The sequence below is a fragment of the Haematobia irritans genome, chromosome 1 (genome assembly GCF_050003625.1).
Source record: "Haematobia irritans isolate KBUSLIRL chromosome 1, ASM5000362v1, whole genome shotgun sequence".
Lineage (NCBI taxonomy): Eukaryota > Metazoa > Arthropoda > Insecta > Diptera > Muscidae > Haematobia > Haematobia irritans.
Window position 1 is genome coordinate 64,332,029 of NC_134397.1, and position 22,150 is coordinate 64,354,178.

General features: G+C 30.2%; 1 protein-coding gene across 7 annotated transcripts in view; it reads left to right on the plus strand.

Moving 5' to 3' along the window:
- pyd (zonula occludens-like protein polychaetoid) overlaps nucleotides 1–22,150 on the plus strand; it is a 487,007-nt gene that overhangs the window by 283,910 nt on the left and 180,947 nt on the right. For 6 of the 7 annotated variants that reach the window (XM_075290591.1, XM_075290590.1, XM_075290588.1 and 3 more), the window contains exon 3: nucleotides 7,412–7,979. In XM_075290591.1, the coding sequence (XP_075146706.1) occupies nucleotides 7,412–7,979 (568 nt within the window). Of the gene's footprint in view, nucleotides 1–6,158; nucleotides 6,871–7,411; nucleotides 7,980–22,150 lie in introns of those variants that run through there. The other variant, XM_075290592.1, reaches the window with a different exon arrangement.

The window sequence follows — 22,150 nt, forward strand, 5'->3', positions numbered from 1 at the left end:
TTTAAGATATGTAGACTTTATCAATTATAACATTTTTTTTAAGTGTATAAAAATGTAGGTCAAATTTTCTTTCAGAAAATTTTCTATTAAATAATATAATTTGTCAATAGAAAAGTAATATTTTTGTGCATGTTTATTAAGGCAAAGTCGACTATCAAAAACTTTTTTTCAGGAGGTTCGAATGTAATTTACATTGGGTTTAGGGAATTATTCAAATTTATTCTAATAATTTGTTGGTAGTTTTTCTACAAGTAGAGAATGCTGATGAGGAATGTAAGAGTTCCGAAATGATCGTCCATCCAAACATCTTGCAGTCTAAAGGGCTTTGTCCAATTAAATTTGACAATTTGACATTTCTTCTGTTTCCCAGCAACCAAATTTGGAAGTTCTTCTAAAGGCACCACTTTAAAAGCACTTCCAAACATGTCCTCCCAAAGAAGATCTTTATTTTAGCTGCACAGGAAGTTCTTTTAATTAGCTTTTTTCATATTTTTAATCGAAAATTTAAAATTTGTTGTTTCAAATAGGTTAAAAATAGATTAAGGATTAATAAAATGGTAAAAACTATTTACATTTTTCTGACAAAAATGCAAATCCATTTTAGAAAAATTGCGAATTTTTGAAAAAGTTTGATGCCAAACGTTCCACACAAGCGTAGGAATGCACTAAAACTCATAAAAAAATTTTTGAAATTATTTATTTGTCAAAATATCACAAAATTTCTTAATTCACATCCAAAACACTGAATTCGCATCACACCTTAAGAAGTGATGCAAATCCAGTGCAATGGTTGTTAAAATGGTGGACATCCGTCCTATGAAAAGCCCATGTTAAATTCATCGCTTCTGCGCCAATTTTGCACCACTTCCGGATCAAAAAAAAACATTGTCACTACTTTTTTGGCGACGCTTTTTTCTAGGTTATTAAACTAGCCTTGTAGTTTAGTCAGCGTATGGGTTTAAGTTGAAATCAAAACAATAATAATAAAAAAAATTCATTCTTGCTATTTTTGGGAATCATACGAAAATTTTCTTTTGCTTTTGCCACGTTTCGTTCATAAAATTTTTGAGACATACTTAAAAAAAGGAAAATTTCATTAGGCTGCGGAAAATTTTGAAAAAAAAATGATAGAATTTAACTACAAACAAATATTTTCTTTTGCAATAAAAATAAGTTAAATTTAGCGGTGTATACTCGTAATAATTTCAATATAAAATCCATTTACTATAGTCTGACCCATATTTTCAAATAATAATAAAAAAAAATAATAGTCATATTTTCTACATAAGATTTTAGATTTTTTAAATTATGGGAGCTTTAGTAACATTGGAACATATATGATAGTTCAAAATAAAGTAAGAAAAAATAAAATGAGCTACCTCGTACTAAAAGTCAACTACATTGTATTCCATTTTTAGATATTTTCATACATTTAAAATAACAAAAATTTGCTTGCATTTTAGATATAGAAAATGAATTGATAGAAAAAAAATAAGTCAATTAGGTCAATGATTGAAAATGTTTAAATTTTTAATTAAAAAAATAAATTGATACAATTAACTTTTTAATCAAACTCGTAAGATTAAGTTAAAAAATTGTAATTTTTTTTTTTAATTTTTAATAAAAAAAATAGTTGTTAAATAATTTTATGAATCAACTGAGAAATTTTATGAATCAACTGTTAGTTAAGAAAAAGGTGTGAGGTTTCGAGGTTTTTATTAAACAATTAATTGTTCCAATTAACAATTTATTTAAAAAATTTAATCATTGTCGATTGCAAAACTCAATTAATTGTTTAACTGATTTAATTAAAAATTTAATTGAAAATTGAATTGAAGTTTAACTAAATAATTAATTCAATTAACTAAAAAAAATTTATAATCAACACCAATTGCATTTTTAATTGAATCAATTAAAAAAATGAATTGATTTTTGCAATCAAATTCAATTATATTTTTAATTGAATCAATTAAAAAATTAATTGAAATTGTCCAATCAAATCAATTAGTGTTTTAATCAAATATTTTTTTATTCCCAATTAAAATTGTGACTAATACTGTAATTTTCGTGATTGAATTTCAATTAAAAAATTAATTGGATCAATTAATTATGTGATTGAATCAGAAATATTTTTTTGTGTATATAGAAAATTTCGCTATACAAAATGTTTGGTAAACAGTTTTCCATAAAGAATTTTTCGTAAATTAGTTTTTATATATTTTCATCTAAGAAATAGGGTTTTCCAAAAGTTTTGGTAAAGTATTTACTTAAAAAAAAAAAAAAAAAATATGTACACAAAATTTTAGGTAAAATATTTTCTATTTATTTTTGGTCAATTAATTCTATAAAAACTTTTTGGTGAAATATTTTAAAAGTTAATCAAGTGAAGAATTTTTTATTGAAATACTTTGAATATAAACGCCTTGTAAAATATTTTTAGAGAGATATTTCTCTTCAAAATCAAAATATATTTCTACAAATAAATTAGATTTTTGAAGTTGTAGAAAGTCTCCTAAAGCAATTTAAGATTTTCTATAAATTTTCACGGAAATCATAAAATATTTTATATAGAAATTTTGAATATTTTTGGAGAAAATAATAAAATAAGTGTTCGAATATGTGAAATATTTTGCATTGCAAAATTTTATTAAAATATCTTTAATACAAAATGTTTGGTCCAAAATTGCATGATTGTGCATTTTTTTTTTTTTCAAACAAAAAATCTTTGGTCAAATAATTTCTATAAAAATTTTTGTTTAGTCAAATATAGCATTTTTTGATAATATAATCCATATACAATTTTTGGGAAATTGTTTTCTGAATAATTTTAGGTTAGATATTTCAATAAAAATACTGATCTTCTATAGAGAATTTTTGTGGAATAGTTTCTATACATTTTTTATCTAATGAAACCATTTCGTCAAAAAGCGTTTTTTCCAAAACTAGTCAATATTTACTATACAATAATGTATATGGGAAACTTTATGTAAAATATTTTTTAAAAAAATTTATAAATATTTTGTATAAAATTATTATTTACAATTTTGGTAAAATATTTTCTATGAACACTTTTTGGTATAATATTTTTCTATTTATTTATTTTTTTTTTTTTTGTATAATATTTCATATAAAATTTTTCGTTGTTTTCTGACTAATTTGGTAGAAATATCTCCTACAGGAATTTTGATTTCCTATAGAAAAAACAACATGTGAACACTATTTATACGCAAAATTTACAAATGTAAATTCGATGACATTTTTTGTTATATTTTTATAGACAATCTTCTACTATATAGAAATAAGACGGGGTTTCCTTCCTGACGTTGGATAGGTCTCAGGCTCTGTGAGGTTTATAGCAAAACAAATAATTCAAGAAAAGTTTTAACGGAAAAGCGGGAAATCTTTTTTTACATACAGCGCACATTACAAAAATTTATAATTTGAATTCTTCGCAGTTGTTTTGGTTATAACATAATTTTATTTTTCACATGAAAAATGTTCGGAAAACGTAGAGGGTAATCATGTGGTGAAAATAGGGTACCTCATTTTTTGTTATCTGGTGGGAGAGGGGGACATCCCCCTTGCCCGACTTTCTCCGATTTGGGTGAAATTTCCAAGGAAGATTAGTGATGTCTACACACAAAAAATTTTTTTCTGATTTAATCACGAAATTAATTGATCCAATTAATTTTTAATTGAAATGTCTTCAATCACAGAAATGATAGTATCAATTAAACAATTAATTGAAGGTCAATTAAAAAGTTTATTGATCCAATTAAAAAATTAATTGATACTATTATTTTTGTGATTGATTTTTGTTTCAATTAAAAAAATTGATTCAACAATTAAAATTAAATTTTTAATTGAATATTTTTTAAAACTCAACATTGGAAAAATTTTCGTGAAATTTTTTTGTGTGTAGGCAAAGACCCGCTACTTTATTTATCTATATTTGGCCGCGGAGGGGGCCTCTCCTTTGTCCCATATTTTTTTAAGTACAGTGAAAAAACTAAAATTTTTCGACTTACTGAAATTTTATGGAGAACTTGGGGGAGATTATCAAATTTATATGAGGTATTTGATTTTTTAATATTTGGTTGGTGAAAAATAAAAGGGCACAAGGAGACCTCATTTCTCCTCAAGTACATACCGTGAAACAATTAAACTTTTTCCAATTTACTTGAAATTTTCAAAGGATGTGGGGAGGTAATATTATTATAATGGACGTTTGATTTTGTGATATTCGTAATGGAAGAAGACAAGGGGTACCCTGCTGTTTAAAAATTGAGCTTATAATTTGCTTGAGATTTTCTGAACGTCTACACAATAAACTCTATATCATTTTTCGATATTGAAACGGGGAGGGAGACCTCATCTAAAACTGAAAAAAAAACTAGAATTTTCAAGTTTACTTGTAATTTACAAAGGCCGTAGGGGAAGGTTATGAAATCAATATGGTGTACTTGATTTTTGGGTATGAAACTCTTCTATGAAACTTGAAGGAAAGTTTACATATTTTCTTGGAATAGAGCAAAATCTAAACTTCTCCGATTTACTTGAAATTAGGAGAAGATGATTAAATTTATACAGGGTACATGATTTTTCGATGTCTGGTTGGCGAAGGGGAATAGTGAAGTTTGGTAGTTTGTGAAATGAATATTGGGTACGCGAATTTACGATATCTGGAGCGAAGGAGGGGGTTCCCTTTTGTCCGATTTTTTGAAAATAGAAAGTAGAGGATTGTCGATAAATGGGAACTCGGTGCATAATTTTATGATTTTTCCACAAGCTTCTGCCAGACCTTTTTAAGAAAAAACTTAAATTCACATGAAGTTGACAGGTAACGTAGAGGGGGCTTCATTTTCCGATATATGTTTGGGAAAGGCATATTCTCCGTGTCCACTAACACTTTAACAAATGTTAATATGGTCAATTTTTAAGTACTTTTACTTTTTCCGATTTATTGGACGGTATGTTGAGGAGAAGTATACCTAACCTTGACAAATCACGCTTGAAATTCACAGGAAATGTAAAAAATTGATTGAAAGAGAACACCCCCTACACGACGTTTGTTAAGCCTAGAAGTCCTAGAAGTAAAATCGGGAGATCGGTCTATATGGGGGCTATATCAAAACATCGACCGGTACTCACCATTTTTGACACACGTCTTTATGGTCCTAGAATACCTCTAGATTTCAAATTTCAGGCAAATTGGATAAAAACTACGGATTCTAGAAGCCCAAGAAGTAAAATCGGGAGATCGGTCTATATGAGGGCTATATCAAATCATGGGCCGATACTCACCATTTTCAGCACACCTCCTTAAGGTCCTAACATAGAGTACCTAGATTTCACTACTCTAGATTTCAAATGTCAGGCAAATCGGATAGAAAATACACTTTCTAGACGCCCAAGAAGCAAAATCGGTCCATATGGGGGCTATACCAAAACATGGACCGATAGGCACCATTTTCGGTACACTTTTTTATGGTCCTAAAATACCTCTAGATTTCCCATTTCAGGCACCATTTTCGGTACACTTTTTTATGGTCCTAAAATACCTCTAGATTTCCCATTTCAGGCAAATTGGATAACAACTACAGTTTTTATAAGCCCAAAACCCCAAATCGGGAGGTCGGTTTATATGGGGACTATATCAAAACTTGGACCGATATAGCCAATCTTCGAACTTGACCTGCCTGTAAACAAAAGACGAACCTGTGCCAAATTTCAGGACGATAGCGCCATTGTTGAAGGCTGTAGAATGATTACAACAGACAGACGGACATGCTTATATCGTCTTAGAATTTCTCCCTGATCAAGGATATACTTTATATAGGCGGAAAACGATATTTCGATGTGTTACAAACGGAATGACAAACTTATTATACCCCCGTCACCATTCTACGGTCGTGGGTATAAAAATTGGGGTATTTGCAAGAAAATTTTATTTAAACGACAGCTTACATTTTAACGAAAAGTAATTTAAATGCAAAAAAGTGATGAGTATAAAACTTCTTACTCCTATCTAAAAGATTTCTTTTTCAAATATCTTTAGAGAACCGACACTTTGTATTTTATTTCAAAAAAGGCAAACATTTCTCTTTAGATATAAATAATGCTAAAAACACAATATTTACATATACATCAAACGTGAGAAACAAAAAGAAATACAAAAGAACAACAAACTAAACACTTCAATAAAATAAATCGGAAATAAAAACGCCTTAAGTAAGAAATTAAAAAAAAAAAATAAACTCCAAAGAAACAACACTTCAGATCAAAGCAATCGAAATACCATTAAACAGTCGTACAATAGCCGGCAACAAAACATCCCAAAAAACATAATTAAACCAAAGAATATTTGAAATTAACCAAAAATAAAGTGACTACCTATAAAATGGCTTTAATCGATTATCAGGCACATAATTTTACCTGTTATACGGTGCCAGAGTGTCCAAACGATGAAAATTGTGCGGATGATGATGATGACGACAATGATGAACAGGAAACGGAAACTGAACAAGAAGATGATGGAAATATCTATCATAGTCGTTATTCAGTGGCTTCTACGGAAACTACCTCATCCTCCATGGATAAAAATATTTTAAGGAAACATCATCATAATCGTATAAAATATCATAAGAAATTCTTTAAGTCACAATCAATGAATCAAAGAATATCAATGCCCTTTGTGGGTGCACCGCAATTGGGTTCATTCCATTATATGAATTTAATCGATCCCCCGCAACAACATCAAATACCACAACCTCATCATCAGCCGATACCAAATTCACCACAATTGGGCTATTTTGTGCCATTTTCACCAAATTGTTATTTTAGTCCACCGGTGGAGAGAAAGAGAACGAGGTACATATAAAAATTAGGGGCAAAGATTTATTTATAATATGTAATCTCTTTTTTAACAAATACATTTTCATTGGGTTATAAGAAAATTCTAAATTTTTTGGAATAAATTATTGCATACAATTTAGGATTTCGTCAGAGAATCCGAGCTATAATATTTATTGCATACTTTGAGGCATATCAAATCTTAGGGATATTGAAATTTACTTTGTGCATAATACTAATATTTATAAAATTGAGTATAATTTACAATAATGGGAAATTACTTTTGTTATTATATTCTAATTTTAGAAAAATATAAAAAATCTTCTATAAAATTATAAACAATTGAAAATAGCTAGAACTTTAATATGTGTAGCATACTTTGAGGCATATCAAATACTAACTGCGTCGAAATTTATGTATTTCATTACTAATATTTATGAAATTTAGCATTATTTGTATTATAGTATTATATTCATATATGAAAACTCTTCTTTAAAGCTAAAAACCATTTTTATTTTGTAATTCTAATTTTTCCAAAATTCCTTCTCATTTTTTTCAGAGACAAAGAAAACGATCGCAATCGTCGAGCCGTTAGTTATGGCGGTATTACCAACTCCACATCGGTGACCACACTTCCACGGGCTGCACCTCGACGCATGAATCTTATGAAGGAGCCCCCACCACCTCCACCGCCCAAACCCATACTCTTGCAACAGACCTCAGTGCAATCAGCTTCAACAACCACAACAACCTCAACACTCTCTATACCCAGTAAATATCCACAATCGGAATATAATCTGATACAGAAAATCGATTCGACCTCAACACTAACGGCCCCCTCGCAATATCAACCACAGAATTTCTATGCCAATGCAGCGTGCATTGCCGCAAATGGCAATGTTGGCGGTAGTGGCAGTATCAGCAATTACTCTTCACTGCTGTGTCATTCAAGTTCGACTACAAGCCCTTTGGCTGTGCGTAAGCGTGAGAAACTATTGCATCGTTTCAGTGATGCAGCCACATTGGGACGCAAGCTGAAGAAAAAGAAGAACACCAATCGTACATGTCGTTCGATGACTGAAGCCATTGAGATGCTGGCTGATCCTGTGATTGAAGATGAATTTTTTGTAAGTACCATTATTGAGAATCGTGCTTTCTTAATATAGATGTAATATTAATTTTTAATTTATTAAGTAATTAAATTTATTTTAAGACTTTGGTAAATTTTTCCAAGTGTACAATTAGGGGGTGTTCGCTTTTTAGTTGTGAGTGTAATTTAAACACTTGTTATCGCATATCATTGAGCCAAAAGCATGTGAGTGACATTTCACGAGAGAATATGCCACATAAAGTACCATGGTTTCATGCCCCAAGGCACAGTGGAATATTTAGAAAATATTAAATTAAATTAAATTAAATTAAATTAAATTAAATCAAATTAAATTAAATTAAATTAAATTAAATTAAATTAAATTAAATTAAATTAAATTAAATTAAATTAAATTAAATTAAATTAAATTAAATTAAATTAAATTAAATTAAATTAAATTAAATTAAATTAAATTAAATTAAATTAAATTAAATTAAATTAAATTAAATTAAATTAAATTAAATTAAATTAAATTAAATTAAATTAAATTAAATTAAATTAAATTAAATTAAATTAAATTAAATTAAATTAAATTAAATTAAATTAAATTAAATTAAATTAAATTAAATTAAATTAAATTAAATTAAATTAAATTAAATTAAATTAAATTAAATTAAATTAAATTAAATTAAATTAAATTAAATTAAATTAAATTAAATTAAATTAAATTAAATTAAATTAAATTAAATTAAATTAAATTAAATTAAATTAAATTAAATTAAATTAAATTAAATTAAATTAAATTAAATTAAATTAAATTAAATTAAATTAAATTAAATTAAATTAAATTAAATTAAATTAAATTAAATTAAATTAAATTAAATTAAATTAAATTAAATTAAATTAAATTAAATTAAATTAAATTAAATTAAATTAAATTAAATTAAATTAAATTAAATTAAATTAAATTAAATTAAATTAAATTAAATTAAATTAAATTAAATTAAAAATAAATGTTAATTGTTTGAATGTTAATTATATAGAGTTTTTAGTTGAACTTTTTGGAATTAATTAAGGTCGGAAACATCTTTACCGTTGAATTTCTAAAAAGCGTGACTTGCCTTAAAAGTCCACACACTTATTTAAAAAAAGTGTTATTTTCTACGAATAAATAAATAAATCTAAATCAATGCAACAATCATTTTATCTCAATTTCATCGAAGATCAATCCCTGAAATTAACAGTTCAGGGGAAACCCCGGTTTACCCAGAAAATTTTCGTTGCATATTTTCAGGTGTCTCAATTGTCTAATGAGATGAAAAAATTACACTGAATCCGGCATCAAAGTTTCAAAAACTAATGCACTAAAAAAAAGGAATAAATTAAAAAGTGGCCCCATATGGCAAAAAGGTGGAGCAAAAAAGGAAAATTATGGCATTTAGTGGTCACAATAAAAAAAAGGGGAACAAAAACGGGTCAACGCTTAAAAAAGTGACTAATTTGTCAGTAAAGTGACACAGTGGTAATACGGTGTCAACTATTTACATTGAGGGGCAAATTTGCCACTAAAGTGCCACAACGGAAATACTGGTTGGAAAACAAGAGGTGTAAAGAAACCAATAATTCGATAGCTGACACTTTTGAAGCTTTTATTACTTGACAAGAAGATATTACGCCATTACTACAAAAAAAAAAAAGAAATGCAAAAAAGTAGTTTGTATACCCCAATTGATGACCGAAAGTAGTTCAAAAGTAAATAATTTTCAATGAATTTTACATGGGGCTTTAATATGAACCTGCCATAAAATCGTTTTTCAATATATCTTACAACCTTTTACAGAAAATTTTCAGATCGTTAGCTTTTTGTAGTGGCACTAAAATGAATTAATTAGTGCCTTCACTGTTATTGAAGTTTTTTAACAACCCTAGTCTATTAGGCAGTGCTACACGCAAAGAAAAAAAAACGTTTGGAAAACGTGTACCGAAAACGTTTTTCTTTTGTTAGAGTTTTTTGAATTGCTTCGAAAAGTATACACTTTTATCACCGAAAAATTCGTTTGTTACAAAATTTTTATTTTTTCAATAAAAAAAGTTATTTTTAAACCAACAACACTTTAGGTCTTTAATAAGACACATTTTACAGTTCATAGTAAAAATTTAATATAGTAGAATGTAATATTGAAAATTTTTTCGGAATCTTCCGACCATTGTGGAATATATGTACAAAAAAACATTGGTCGAAGCAGGGATCGAACCCACGATCCTTGGCATGCAAGTCGGACGTAGCAACCACTGCTCCACGGTGCCCAACTAAATGTATTTTTTTGTTAAATAAACTTTGTGTAATCGGCTCGTGGGCGCCGTAAGCTATGCTAAAGGGCGATTCTTTTGAGGTTAGGATTTTCATGCATTAGTATTTGACAGATCACGTGGGATTTCAGACATGGTGTCAAAGAGAAAGATGCTCAGTATGCTTTGACATTTCATCATGAATAGCCGAACGATCTGCCACAACGTCGAATTTTCAGTGAATGGGCCCTAGAAAAGTTGGCAGAAAATCCGCTTTTTTATCGACAAATTTTGTTCAGCGATGAGGCTCATTTCTGGTTGAATGGCTACGTAAATAAGCAAAATTGCCGCATTTGGAGTGAAGAGCAACCAGAAGCCGTTCAAGAACTGCCCATGCATCCCGAAAAATGCACTGTTTGGTGTGGTTTGTACGCTGGTGGAATCATTGGACCGTATTTTTTCAAAGATGCTGTTGGACGCAACGTTACGGTGAATGGCGATCGCTATCGTTCGATGCTAACAAACTTTTTGTTGCCAAAAATGGAAGAACTGAACTTGGTTGACATGTGGTTTCAACAAGATGGCGCTACATGCCACACAGCTCGCGATTCTATGGCCATTTTGAGGGAAAACTTCGGAGAACAATTCATCTCAAGAAATGGACCGGTAAGTTGGCCACCAAGATCATGCGATTTGACGCCTTTAGACTATTTTTTGTGGGGCTACGTCAAGTCTAAAGTCTACAGAAATAAGCCAGCAACTATTCCAGCTTTGGAAGACAACATTTCCGAAGAAATTCGGGCTATTCCGGCCGAAATGCTCGAAAAAGTTGCCCAAAATTGGACTTTCCGAATGGACCACCTAAGACGTAGCCGCGGTCAACATTTAAATGAAATTATCTTCAAAAAGTAAATGTCATGGACCAATCTAACGTTTCAAATAAAGAACCGATGAGATTTTGCAAATTTTATGCGTTTTTTTTTAAAAAAAAGTTATCAAGCTCTTAACAAATCACCCTTTATATAAATATAACTTATATGGATAATTTTCTATTGATGACAATAACGGCTACATAGCTCAGTGGATAGTGTGTTGGCTTACAAATTGCATGGTCCGCGGTTCGATTCTTCGTCCAGGCGAAAGGTAAAAAAATTTAAAAATTTATAAAATCGTATAATTTCTTCTACATTCTTTGTAAAGGGTGATACGGTCAAAATTTCAATATAAACTTGACGTATTTCTTTCAATTTTGCATTTAAAAAACCTGAACACCCCTCATTTTGAAGGTGTGTGTGTGTGTAGAATGTTGCTCATATTTTGATTTTGGAATTCACCCTTCAGTTGTCAAAATGGCGTCCAAGCAAGAAGAACAGCGTATCAAAATTTTGCTCGCACATCGCGAAAATCCGAGCTACTCGCACGCAAAGCTGGCAAAATCGCTAAAAGTTGCCAAATCAACCGTTACAAATGTAATTAAAGTGTTTGGGGAACGTTTGTCGACAGCCAGGAAGTCTGGATCGGGGGAAATCGAAAACCGGAATCCGCTGAGACGACAAAGAGAGTTGCCGGTAGTTTCAAGTGAAACCCTAACCTCTCTCTCCGAGATGCCGCAAATAAGCTGGGTGTATCGTCTACAACCGTGCATCGAGCCAAAAAACGAGCCGGACTATCGACTTACAAGAAGGTAGTGACTCCAAATCGCGATGATAAACAAAATACGACGGCCAAAGCGCGATCCCGGAGGCTGTACACGACGATGCTGACGAAGTTTGACTGCGTGGTAATGGACGACGAAACCTACGTCAAAGCCGACTACAAGCAGCTTCCGGGACAGGAGTTTTATACGGCAAAAGGAAGGGGAAAGGTAGCAGATATTTTCAAGCACATAAAACTGTCAAAGTTCGCAAAGAAATATGTGGTTTGGCAAGCCATCTGTACCTGTGGCTTGAAAAGCAGCATTTTTATAGCTTCCGGGACTGTCAACCAAGAAATTTACGTGAAAGAGTGTTTGAATAAACGTCTGCTGCCTTTCCTGAAGAAACACGGTTGTTCCGTACTGTTTTGGCCGGATTTGGCATCTTGCCATTACGGTAAAAAAGGCCATGGAGTGGTACGCCGCCAACAACGTGCAGGTGGTTCCCAAGGACAAGAACCCTCCCAACACGCCAGAGCTCCGCCCAATTGAGAAATACTGCGCTATTGTCAAGCGGAACCTAAAGAAGACCAAAAAACTGCTATGGACGAGCAGCAGTTCAAGGCAAACTGGCTTTCTGCGGCGAAGAAGGTGGCTGTACAAAATCTGATGACAGGTGTCAAGCGTGAGGCCCGGCAATTCGGATTTGGAAAAGCGAAAGTCTAACTGAATATTTTTCCTGAATTTTATACTAATTGAACTTGAAAAAGAAATTTAATTTGATTTTTTAAATAAACGATTTCACCGATTTACACGCGTTTTCCCTTGACCAAATTTTGACCGTATCACCCTTTATTACAGAAAAAGTTGCTAAGAACTAAAAACTTCGTGGAAGTGAGAAAGATATGAGGGAAAATGCAAGTAGGCAGAAACAAAATTTTTTTGAGTTAGTCTTTATGAAATTGTTTTTACATCCTGGAAAATAATAAACGTTTATCACAAAAAGTATATACTTTTCTTCCAAATACACTTCCTTTCAACAAAAAGCAAATTAGAAACGAACTTTGTTTGTCTAAAATTTCGTTTGGGAGGAAAGAATTATTTGTTTGGGTGTACCAGTAGTGTTATAGTGGTTGCAGATTGTTATTTTCCAACCAAATATTATATAATGCAGAACAAGTATCTTTTAAAATAAAACTCAGAAGCATATACGTTTGGTAGTTTGTAAAAAATATAATGGACTGCTAATAAAATAAAATATCAGAAAAACCAATGTGACACTTTATGCCAGTTATTCCGATCTTACAAATCTAGCTTTTTCTGAAAATTCTTAAATAGAATAAGTTTAAGCGTAATTTCCAAATCATCAAAACACACTGAAAAACTGATCTCTCGCACATGTACCACTGTACCCGTTTTGGGATAGCCTGCAATTGAATTGATTTCGTTCAAGTGTCTGTTACTGATTTTTTTTCTTTTTTTTTGTCATTTGTCACTGATTTTTTCTTCTGTAATTGTTCTTTTTCACAGTATTTCCCTAAAAGTCTCTTATCGTTTAGACAATTCTATTTTGCCTATTGTTTGAAATTCATTTTGGTTCAGATTATATCGAGTCGAAGCAAAAGAGAGGCATTCACAAAACAAAACAAAAAAACCCTGGAAATACACGACAAATTATTATTCCTTTGTTTTGTCAATTTATGACCACCAATACAACAGTTGACATTTGTTCTTTGGCTCATACGTATCTCGTCTGGAACATGGACAAAATGCGCAAACGTCCATTGTGATCTATAGAGAAGAAAAAACAACTACATAAAAAAATAAAACGGAAACGGAAGTTGTAATTAATTCATTCATTTTAAATCGTTGTTACAATCAGAACCTTTAATGTAAATATAAATAAATTTGCAAAACAACTATAATCAAAACAAAAGACCAAACAAAACAAGTTAATGAACTCCAGAGGAGTTATAACAAAAATGAAAATTTGCAAGTGTTGTGTTAAATAAAATATTTAAAAAAAAAATATTTTATCATATAAAAATTTTTATGAAAAAAAACAAATATCAAGATATCCTAAAAATCCCGAAAAACGCGATAATCTATTTAACCGATTTTTATTTCATCTCGCTATAGTTTCTCTATTGTCTCATGCTTAATTTTCAATATCAATTCTTGGTTGTAGTTTCGTCCATTAAAGTGTTGTGTCTTCAAAGGATAACTGCTACTGCTTAGATTCCTTCAGATCAGTTGTTCATAAAAAATTATCAGTTTTCGCTGTAGAAACTATTTTAGTAATTTGTTTAATACTAAAATAAGAAAGTGAAAATTAAATAAAATCAATACGAATCAATATGAATCGCCAAAAATTAAGGACAACTATTCTAAACTGTATGAGGACAGGTATCGAGTTATCTAGAAGGTGGCAGTTCCTCGTTTTCCCCACCCAACATTATAATATTTAAATTTATTTAGCCTTACTGTGGTTCACTTCACTTGATCATGCATAATTTGCATTAACATTTCCTGGCTGTAGTTTCGTCCAGGGATTTTGGCTCTACAAAGAATAATTTTCACCATATAGATTTTGGATAAGTTTGGTCCGACTGATCTGAAAACTGATCGGAAATTATTTTAGTATTTTATTTCACACAAACATAAAGTGTAAATTCAATTAATTGCATAAAACCCATAATTTGGATGGACAAACATGGAGATGAATTTTGGACCCTCTATGAGGACCAGTGCCAAGTTATCTAAGTTGTGAAATTTCCACGTTTTTCCCCAAAAACACTTTTGTGGAATATTATATTTTTATAATTGATTTAGCCAAGCCGTTGTTTCTCCATTATTTCATGCTTAATTCTCAATATCCTTTTTTAGCTTTAGTGTCAGCCATTAACAATTTTAAGGATAATTGCCACCATTTAGATTCCTTCGGTCCAGTTGTGTGACCAGTTCGATTTTCGAGTCCGAAATTATTTTAGTAACTGTTTTCACTAAATTCATAAAGTGCAAATGCAATTAATTTCATACGAACCATAATTTGGATGGAAAAAATTAAAGATGACTTTTGAAATCTGTACGAGGACTGGTGCCAAGTTATCTAGAGAGTGGTATTTCTACGTTTTTTCTTCGAAAACACATATGTTGAATATAATAGTATTATAATTGATTCAGCCTTGCTGTTGTGTCTCTATTGTCTCGTACTTATTTTTCAATATCATTTCCAATGTCCACTTGTATGGTTTTAATATTCTACCTTATGGTACTGAGCTGATGCAGAGAATGGTGATAAGATTCACTTCTTAAACAAATGAAATGCCAAGAAAAAGTTGTTCAATAATATTCAACCTATAAAGGGTGAATTCCAAAATCAAAATAGGAGCAACATTCTACACACACACACCTTCAAAATGAGGGGTGTTCAGTTTTTTTAAATGCAAAATTGAAAAAAATACGTCAAGTTTATATTGACCAAATTTTGACCGTATCACCCTTTAGGCAATGGTGGATGCTACAACAACAATTTATGATCGTATATCTTAAGTGGCCATAGCTACCGAGTGTGACATTCTGATGGTCCTGGGAGAATGGGACCTCAAAATAAATATTAAAGGGAAATAACACCGACGAATCGAATATAGGTGGGAGCTTGAGACTGGGCATAGATGTGGAGGACCCAGAAACCGAGATCCTATACCGATTACCAGATCACAGCACAATTTTGCAAGCAGAATGGAATGTGTTAAATGGCTCGGAAATAACACTAGGCCACAAAACGTGAACATTTTCACAGATTGTCCGATTGCAATAGCAGACATTACGGTTCGATCGCAACCCCTATTAGAATGCAAAAAATTATCTACGAATATTCGGAATACGGCAGGACCCGCATCATATGGTTGCCTGGATATGCCGGAATAAGAGAAAACGTACACGCAAATAAACTGGCGATAAAAGCTAGGACACATAGGCTAGTGAACTTAGAAACGCCCATAGAGGCAATGCGGGCTGAATTGGATGACACGGGAGACATAATTGCAACGAACGGAAGGACAACGAAAATACAATGGGGTGACCAAGACAAGGAGGGTCGTGTTGATTATGACCGGACAAATAGACTTGAGAGCACATCTATACCGAATAGGGACAGAAGAGCATTTATGTTAGGGCGCTGGTGATGGGACTTTGAACCCTACCGTTGTTACTTCCCCGCGTTTACTAGGCAAAGAGTAAACCACATCAGTGAAGAGGTGATTCGGGCCCTAGTGGAAGAGTTCCTGGAATAAAAGAAGGCTACCATGGAAAAAAGAAGTTCAAGCTCACAACAAGACGAATTCTGACTTATATTTATGTCAGAATCTTTTTTGTTAACCTGTAGGCAATAAATATGTGCACAATTATATTCATGCAATATTCAACTTTTTGACTCAAAAAAAAAAAAAATCACGTACGAGTATACCAGCCGAAAGTACTCCATGAGAGGAGAAAAAAAATTATGCAAAATTTGTTGCAGTTCCTTTCTTATTAGCCTCGATGTATGAATCGGAAACGTCGAAAGTCGATGAGAAAAACGGCAATTATTTCCACATTTTTGGGGTTTTGGGCATGATGAATTTTCTGACTTAATATATTCAGCATTTTTGTTGGCCGAGTCAAGAGCTACTTTGCACTTTGAAGACTGCAAAAAACATTTTTTAAATTTGTAGAAAAAACTATACAGGCTTATAAAAAACGAACGGCAAACAATCTAGTAGGTTAGGTTAGGTTGAGTTGAGCAGTGCTATCTGACGTCTTGAGAACTAAAATATCAAGTGCGCCGTTTAAGTTTATTGTTTTATATTTGTTTTGTGCAATCTCTGCAATTAACATATCCCATTGGAAATTCGCCATTATAACAGCCTTCCCACGCAGTAAGAGCTTGCTGGTAGCCAGGGGCATACCAACAGATTCTAGTTCCCCTGGAATATGTAAGAATGCTAACTCATCCGCTTTGCAATTCCCTGGTATGTTCCTGTGGCCCAGCACCCATATTAATTGAATATTGTACGGCTCAGCCATCTCATTGAGAGATTTGCGGCAGTTGATGGCTGTTTTCCAGTTAAGCAACACAGAGCCCAAGGATTGTATTGCAGGTTGACTGTCGGAGTTATATATTAATGCCAACATTTGTTGGAACATTAATTCTCAGCCAATTTGCCACCTCATTTAGTGCTAATGTTTCAGCACTAGAATGATTTGATAAACACTAGAATGATTTGATAATTTTTTCGCTATTTTAAGCTCCAGGTGTTTAGTATATACTCCGAAACCCACTTGTCCATTCAATTTGGAGTCATCGGTGTAGAAATCTATATAACGTTTATTCCCCGAAGTCTGTGTCCACCACGACTCAGACCTCGGGGACTCAGACCTCGAATTCGAGTTTCAAACTTTTTTTCGAAAAGTTGTTTCGGCAGAGTATAATCCACTACGTTTGGCACTTGTGGCATTATTTTGAGATACGATCCACAGCTATAGCTCGCGTAATCGTACAGCAATTGTTGCAGCTGACTCTTTGGCCTATATGTCTAAAGGCAATAGATGCAGCATGAAATTAAGGTAATCTGTTCGTGTCTTACTAAATGCTCTCGAGATACACAAGCACGTCATTCCCAGAACTTTATCTAAACTTGTCGGCTGCTAAAGTGCCGGCAACCAGACCACAACACCATATTGCATTATAGGTCGATCCACTGCCGAATCCACCATGGTACCATGGTTAGCATGCGCCGTTGCCACACAAGCCAAAAATAATCTACCAAAATTTGGAGAAAATTCTACCAAACAAAGAAATTTTTCTCAAAATTTTATTTTTATAGAAAAATTGGTCTAAATTTTATTTCTTTAGAAAATTTTTTCTAAATTTTATTTCTATAGAAAATGTTCTCAAAATTTTATTTCTATAGAAAATTTTGTAAAAATTTTATTTCTATAGAAAATTTTATCAAAAATTTATTTCTATTTAAAATTTTCTCAATTTTTTTTTTTGTATAAAAAATTTTCTCAACATTTTATTTCTGTAGATATTTTGTCAAAATTTTATTTCAATGGAAATTTTGTCATAATGTTGTTTCTATACAAAATTTTGTCAATTTTTTTTTCTATAGAAAACTTGGTCAAAATTTTATTTCTATACAAAATATTTACACAATGTTATTTCTATAGAACTGTTGTCAAACTTTTATTTCTAAATATTGAAATTTTTATTTTCTATAGAAATTTTATTTCTATAGAAAGTTTTGTCAAAATTTTATTTCTATAGAAAATTTTGTCAAAAAAATTTTTTCTATAGAAAATTTTGTCAAAAAAAATTTTTCTATAGAAAATTTTGTCAACATGTTTTTTCTATAGAAAATTTTGTCAAAATGTTTTTTCTATAGAAAATTTTGTCAAAATTTTATTTCTGTAGAAAAACATGTTTTTTCTATAGAAAATTTTGTCAAAATTTTATGACAATGGACATTTTGTAAAATTTTTTTCTATACAAAATGTTGTCAAAAATTTTGTTTTATAGAGAATTTTGTCAAAATTTTATTTCAATGGAAATTTTGTCAAATTTTTTTTCTATAGAAAACTTTGTTAAAACTTTTTTTCTATAGAAAATGTTGTCAATTTTTTTTCTATGCAAAATTCTGTCAAAATTTTATTTCTATAGAAAATTTTGTAAAAATTTTATTTCTATAGAAAATTTTGTAAAAATTTTATTTCTATAGAAAATTTTGTCAAAATTTTATTTCTATAGACAATTTTGTCAAAATTTTATTTCTATAGAACATTTTGTCAAAATTTTATTTCTATAGAAAATTTTGTCAAAATTTTATATCTATAGAAAATTTTGTCAAAATGTTTTTTCTATAGAAAATTTTGTCCAAATTTTATTTCTATATAAAATTTTCTCAAAATTTTATTTGTATAAAAAAATTTTCTCAACATTTTTTGTCAACATGTTTTTTCTATAAACAGTTTTGTCATTTTTTTTTTTTTCTATACAAAATGTTGTCAAAAATTTTGTTTTATAGAAAATTTTGTCAAAATTTTATTTATGTAGAAAATTTTGTCAAAATTTTATTTCAATGGAAATTTTGTCAAATTTTTTTTCTATAGAAAACTTTGTTAAATTTTTTTTTTCTATAGAAAATGTTGTCAAATTTTTTTCTATGCAAAATTCTGTCAAAATTTTATTTCCATAGAAAATTTTGTAAAAATTTTATTTCTATAGAAAATTTTGTCAAAATGTTATTTCTGTAGAAAATTTTATCAAAATTCTATTTGTATAAAAAAATTTTCTCAACATGTTTTTTCTATAACAAATTTTGTCAAAATTTTATTTCTATATAAAATTTTCTCAAAATTATTTATTTGTATACAAAAATTTTCTCAACATTTTTTTCTATGCAAAATTCTGTCAAAATTTTATTTCCATAGAAAATTTTGTAAAAATTTTATTTCTATAGAAAATTTTGTCAAAATTTTATTTCTATAGAAAATTTTGTCAAAATTTTATTTCTGTAGAAAATTTTATCAAAATTCTATTTGTATAAAAAAATTTTCTCAACATGTTTTTTCTATAACAAATTTTGTCAAAATTTTATTTCTATATAAAATTTTCTCAAAATTATTTATTTGTATACAAAAATTTTCTCAACATTTTTTTCTATAGAAAATTTTGTCAAAATTTTATTACAATGGAAATTTTGTAAATTTTTTTTTTCTATAGAAAATTTTGTGAAAATGTTTTTTTTCTATAGAAAATTTTGTCAAAATTTTATTTCTATAGAAAATTTTGTCAAAATTTTATTTCTATAGAAAATTTTGTTAAAATTTTATTTCTATAGAAAATTTTGCCAAAAATTTATTTCTATATAAAATTTTGTCAAAATTTTATTTCTATAGAAAATATTCTCAAAATTATATTTCTATAGAAAATGTCAAAATGTTATTTCTATAGAAAATTTTGTCAAAAAAATTTTTTTTCTATAGAAAATTTTGTCAAAATGTTTTTTCTATAGAAAATTTTGTGAAAATGTTTTTTTCTATAGAAAATTTTGTCAAAATTTTATTTCTATAGAAAATTTTGTCAAAATTTTATTTCTGTAGAAAATTTTGTTAAAATTTTATTTCTATAGAAAATTTTGCCAAAAATTGATTTCTATATAAAATTTTGTCAAAATTTTATTCTATAGAAAATTTTGTCAAAATTTTATTTCAATGGAACTTTTGTCAAAAAAATTTTTTTTCTATACAAAATTTTGTCAATTTCTTTTTTCTATAGAAAATTTTGTCAACATTTTTTATCTATAGAAAATTTTGTCAAAATGTTTTTTCTATAGAAAATTTTGTCAAAATTTTATTTCTATAGAAAATTTTGTCAATAGATAATTTTACAAAAATTGTATTTCTATATAAAATTTTGTCAACATTTTATTGCTATTACAAATTTGTGAAATACCTCTTAGTTGGAGAGGAATATTTTGCAAAATCTACCAAAACATCGAATATTCTACCAATCTACCAAGTTTTGGTAGAATTCTACCAACTGTGGAAACCGTGTTAGCATGCGCACCTTGCGTACATAGGATCGTGGGTTCAACTCCAGGTTCGACCAAGCACCAAAAAGTTTTTCAGTGGTGGATGAGCCTGAAATATCGGGTTGTCACTATACCTAACCTAATCTACCCACAGTCGTCTGCAGCCACGGTCCCCACACTTTTTTCTATTGCCTTTTGCACGATTACAAGGATATTGTGGCTTTTCTCGTCGAGTACTTACTGTCTTTCTGAACTTCATGTCCAATGTAACCCCAAAGTATTTTGCCCACCTATCAAAGAAAACTGGCTGGGAACTGGGCTTAACCGTAGGAATGTTGAGTCCATTGCAGTACATTAGTAGTTCTGCGGTTGCAGGATGTACCCCCAAAACCATTCTCCTTCGTCCATTTCTTAGTCATTCGGAGGGCTTTCTGTATAATATCTCTAATTTTGGATGGGAATTTTCTCCTGAATGCTAGAGCTAGATCATCTCTTGCATTGGAACTAAGATGGATGATGGATCTAGTTTTCGGAAGTAACACCCCAACTCGTCACTTATACACAGATAAAATATCAACAATATTTTTTGCAATTACCATTTTAATTGGAAATAATTTCCAATAAATTTAAAATAATTGTTTCAATTAAACAAAACTATTCAATAACTTTAATCAATTAAAGTTTTATTAGGATCGATCAATTTTTTAATTGGTGTCTTTGATTGATTGTATCAAGCCTATGATTGATATCATTTTTAATAACAAATTAATTGCAATTATGAAACCAAAATATAGTAGTTAAAAACAAACCCAAAAATCAAGACATGATTCCTGGTTTAAATTTTCATACTACAAAATTTTTTTTAACTGCATTATCACAACACATGTTAGCCTAGGTTTTGCTTTCTTCCTATGTTCTTGTTTTGCCTTGCTGAAAAAAATTGTGGGCGTCAATTATCGAAAACCGAAAACAAAAGCAAAAAAATGGGCAATTAATAAAAAAAACACAAAAATAAGTGAGTGGTGACAAAAAAAAGTTAATATCAGTTTATGTGGTATATATGGTGCGGTGTATCCAATAACCCAGCTATTGGGGTCAATACAAGTATTAACGATGTGTTTATCTGTCGTGCAATACAAACAGTAATTGAATAATTTAGCCCAAAAACAACACAACAAACATTGTACATAGTTTGATATGCTAAACAAAAAAAAAGCACCATAAAACACAGCAGAATTAAATAACAAATGCTTCATGCAGCACACTCAGAGCACCACAGATTAGCAATGACAGATTAAATGCTGAAATTAAATACTGATATGCTGTTACTCGTGCCACAAGTGCCAAAACAAATTGTTGGGAACAAAGTGGAAGGGTGAAAAACAAAAACAAAATTGAGATTAAAGCAATTGTAACCTTCCGCACTAACCGCCCACAAAATTTCAATTCCACTATAGTGGAATGTGTGCCAAAATACAAAAAAAAACATCGCCTCACAACACAATTTCTTAGAATTTACCTTGGGTCACGAATAGCCAAAGAGATGGATTCTATGTCCCAGCGTTGATTCCAAAAAACACAAATACCCAGAATGGCTATATTGCGAGGAAGAGATCTCGTTTTTTATTATTAACATTTGTCTCTCGAGTGTAAAGTGGTCAAGCACACGACCCACACAAGTCACAAAGACCGCCAGCTGTTTGCCACTAC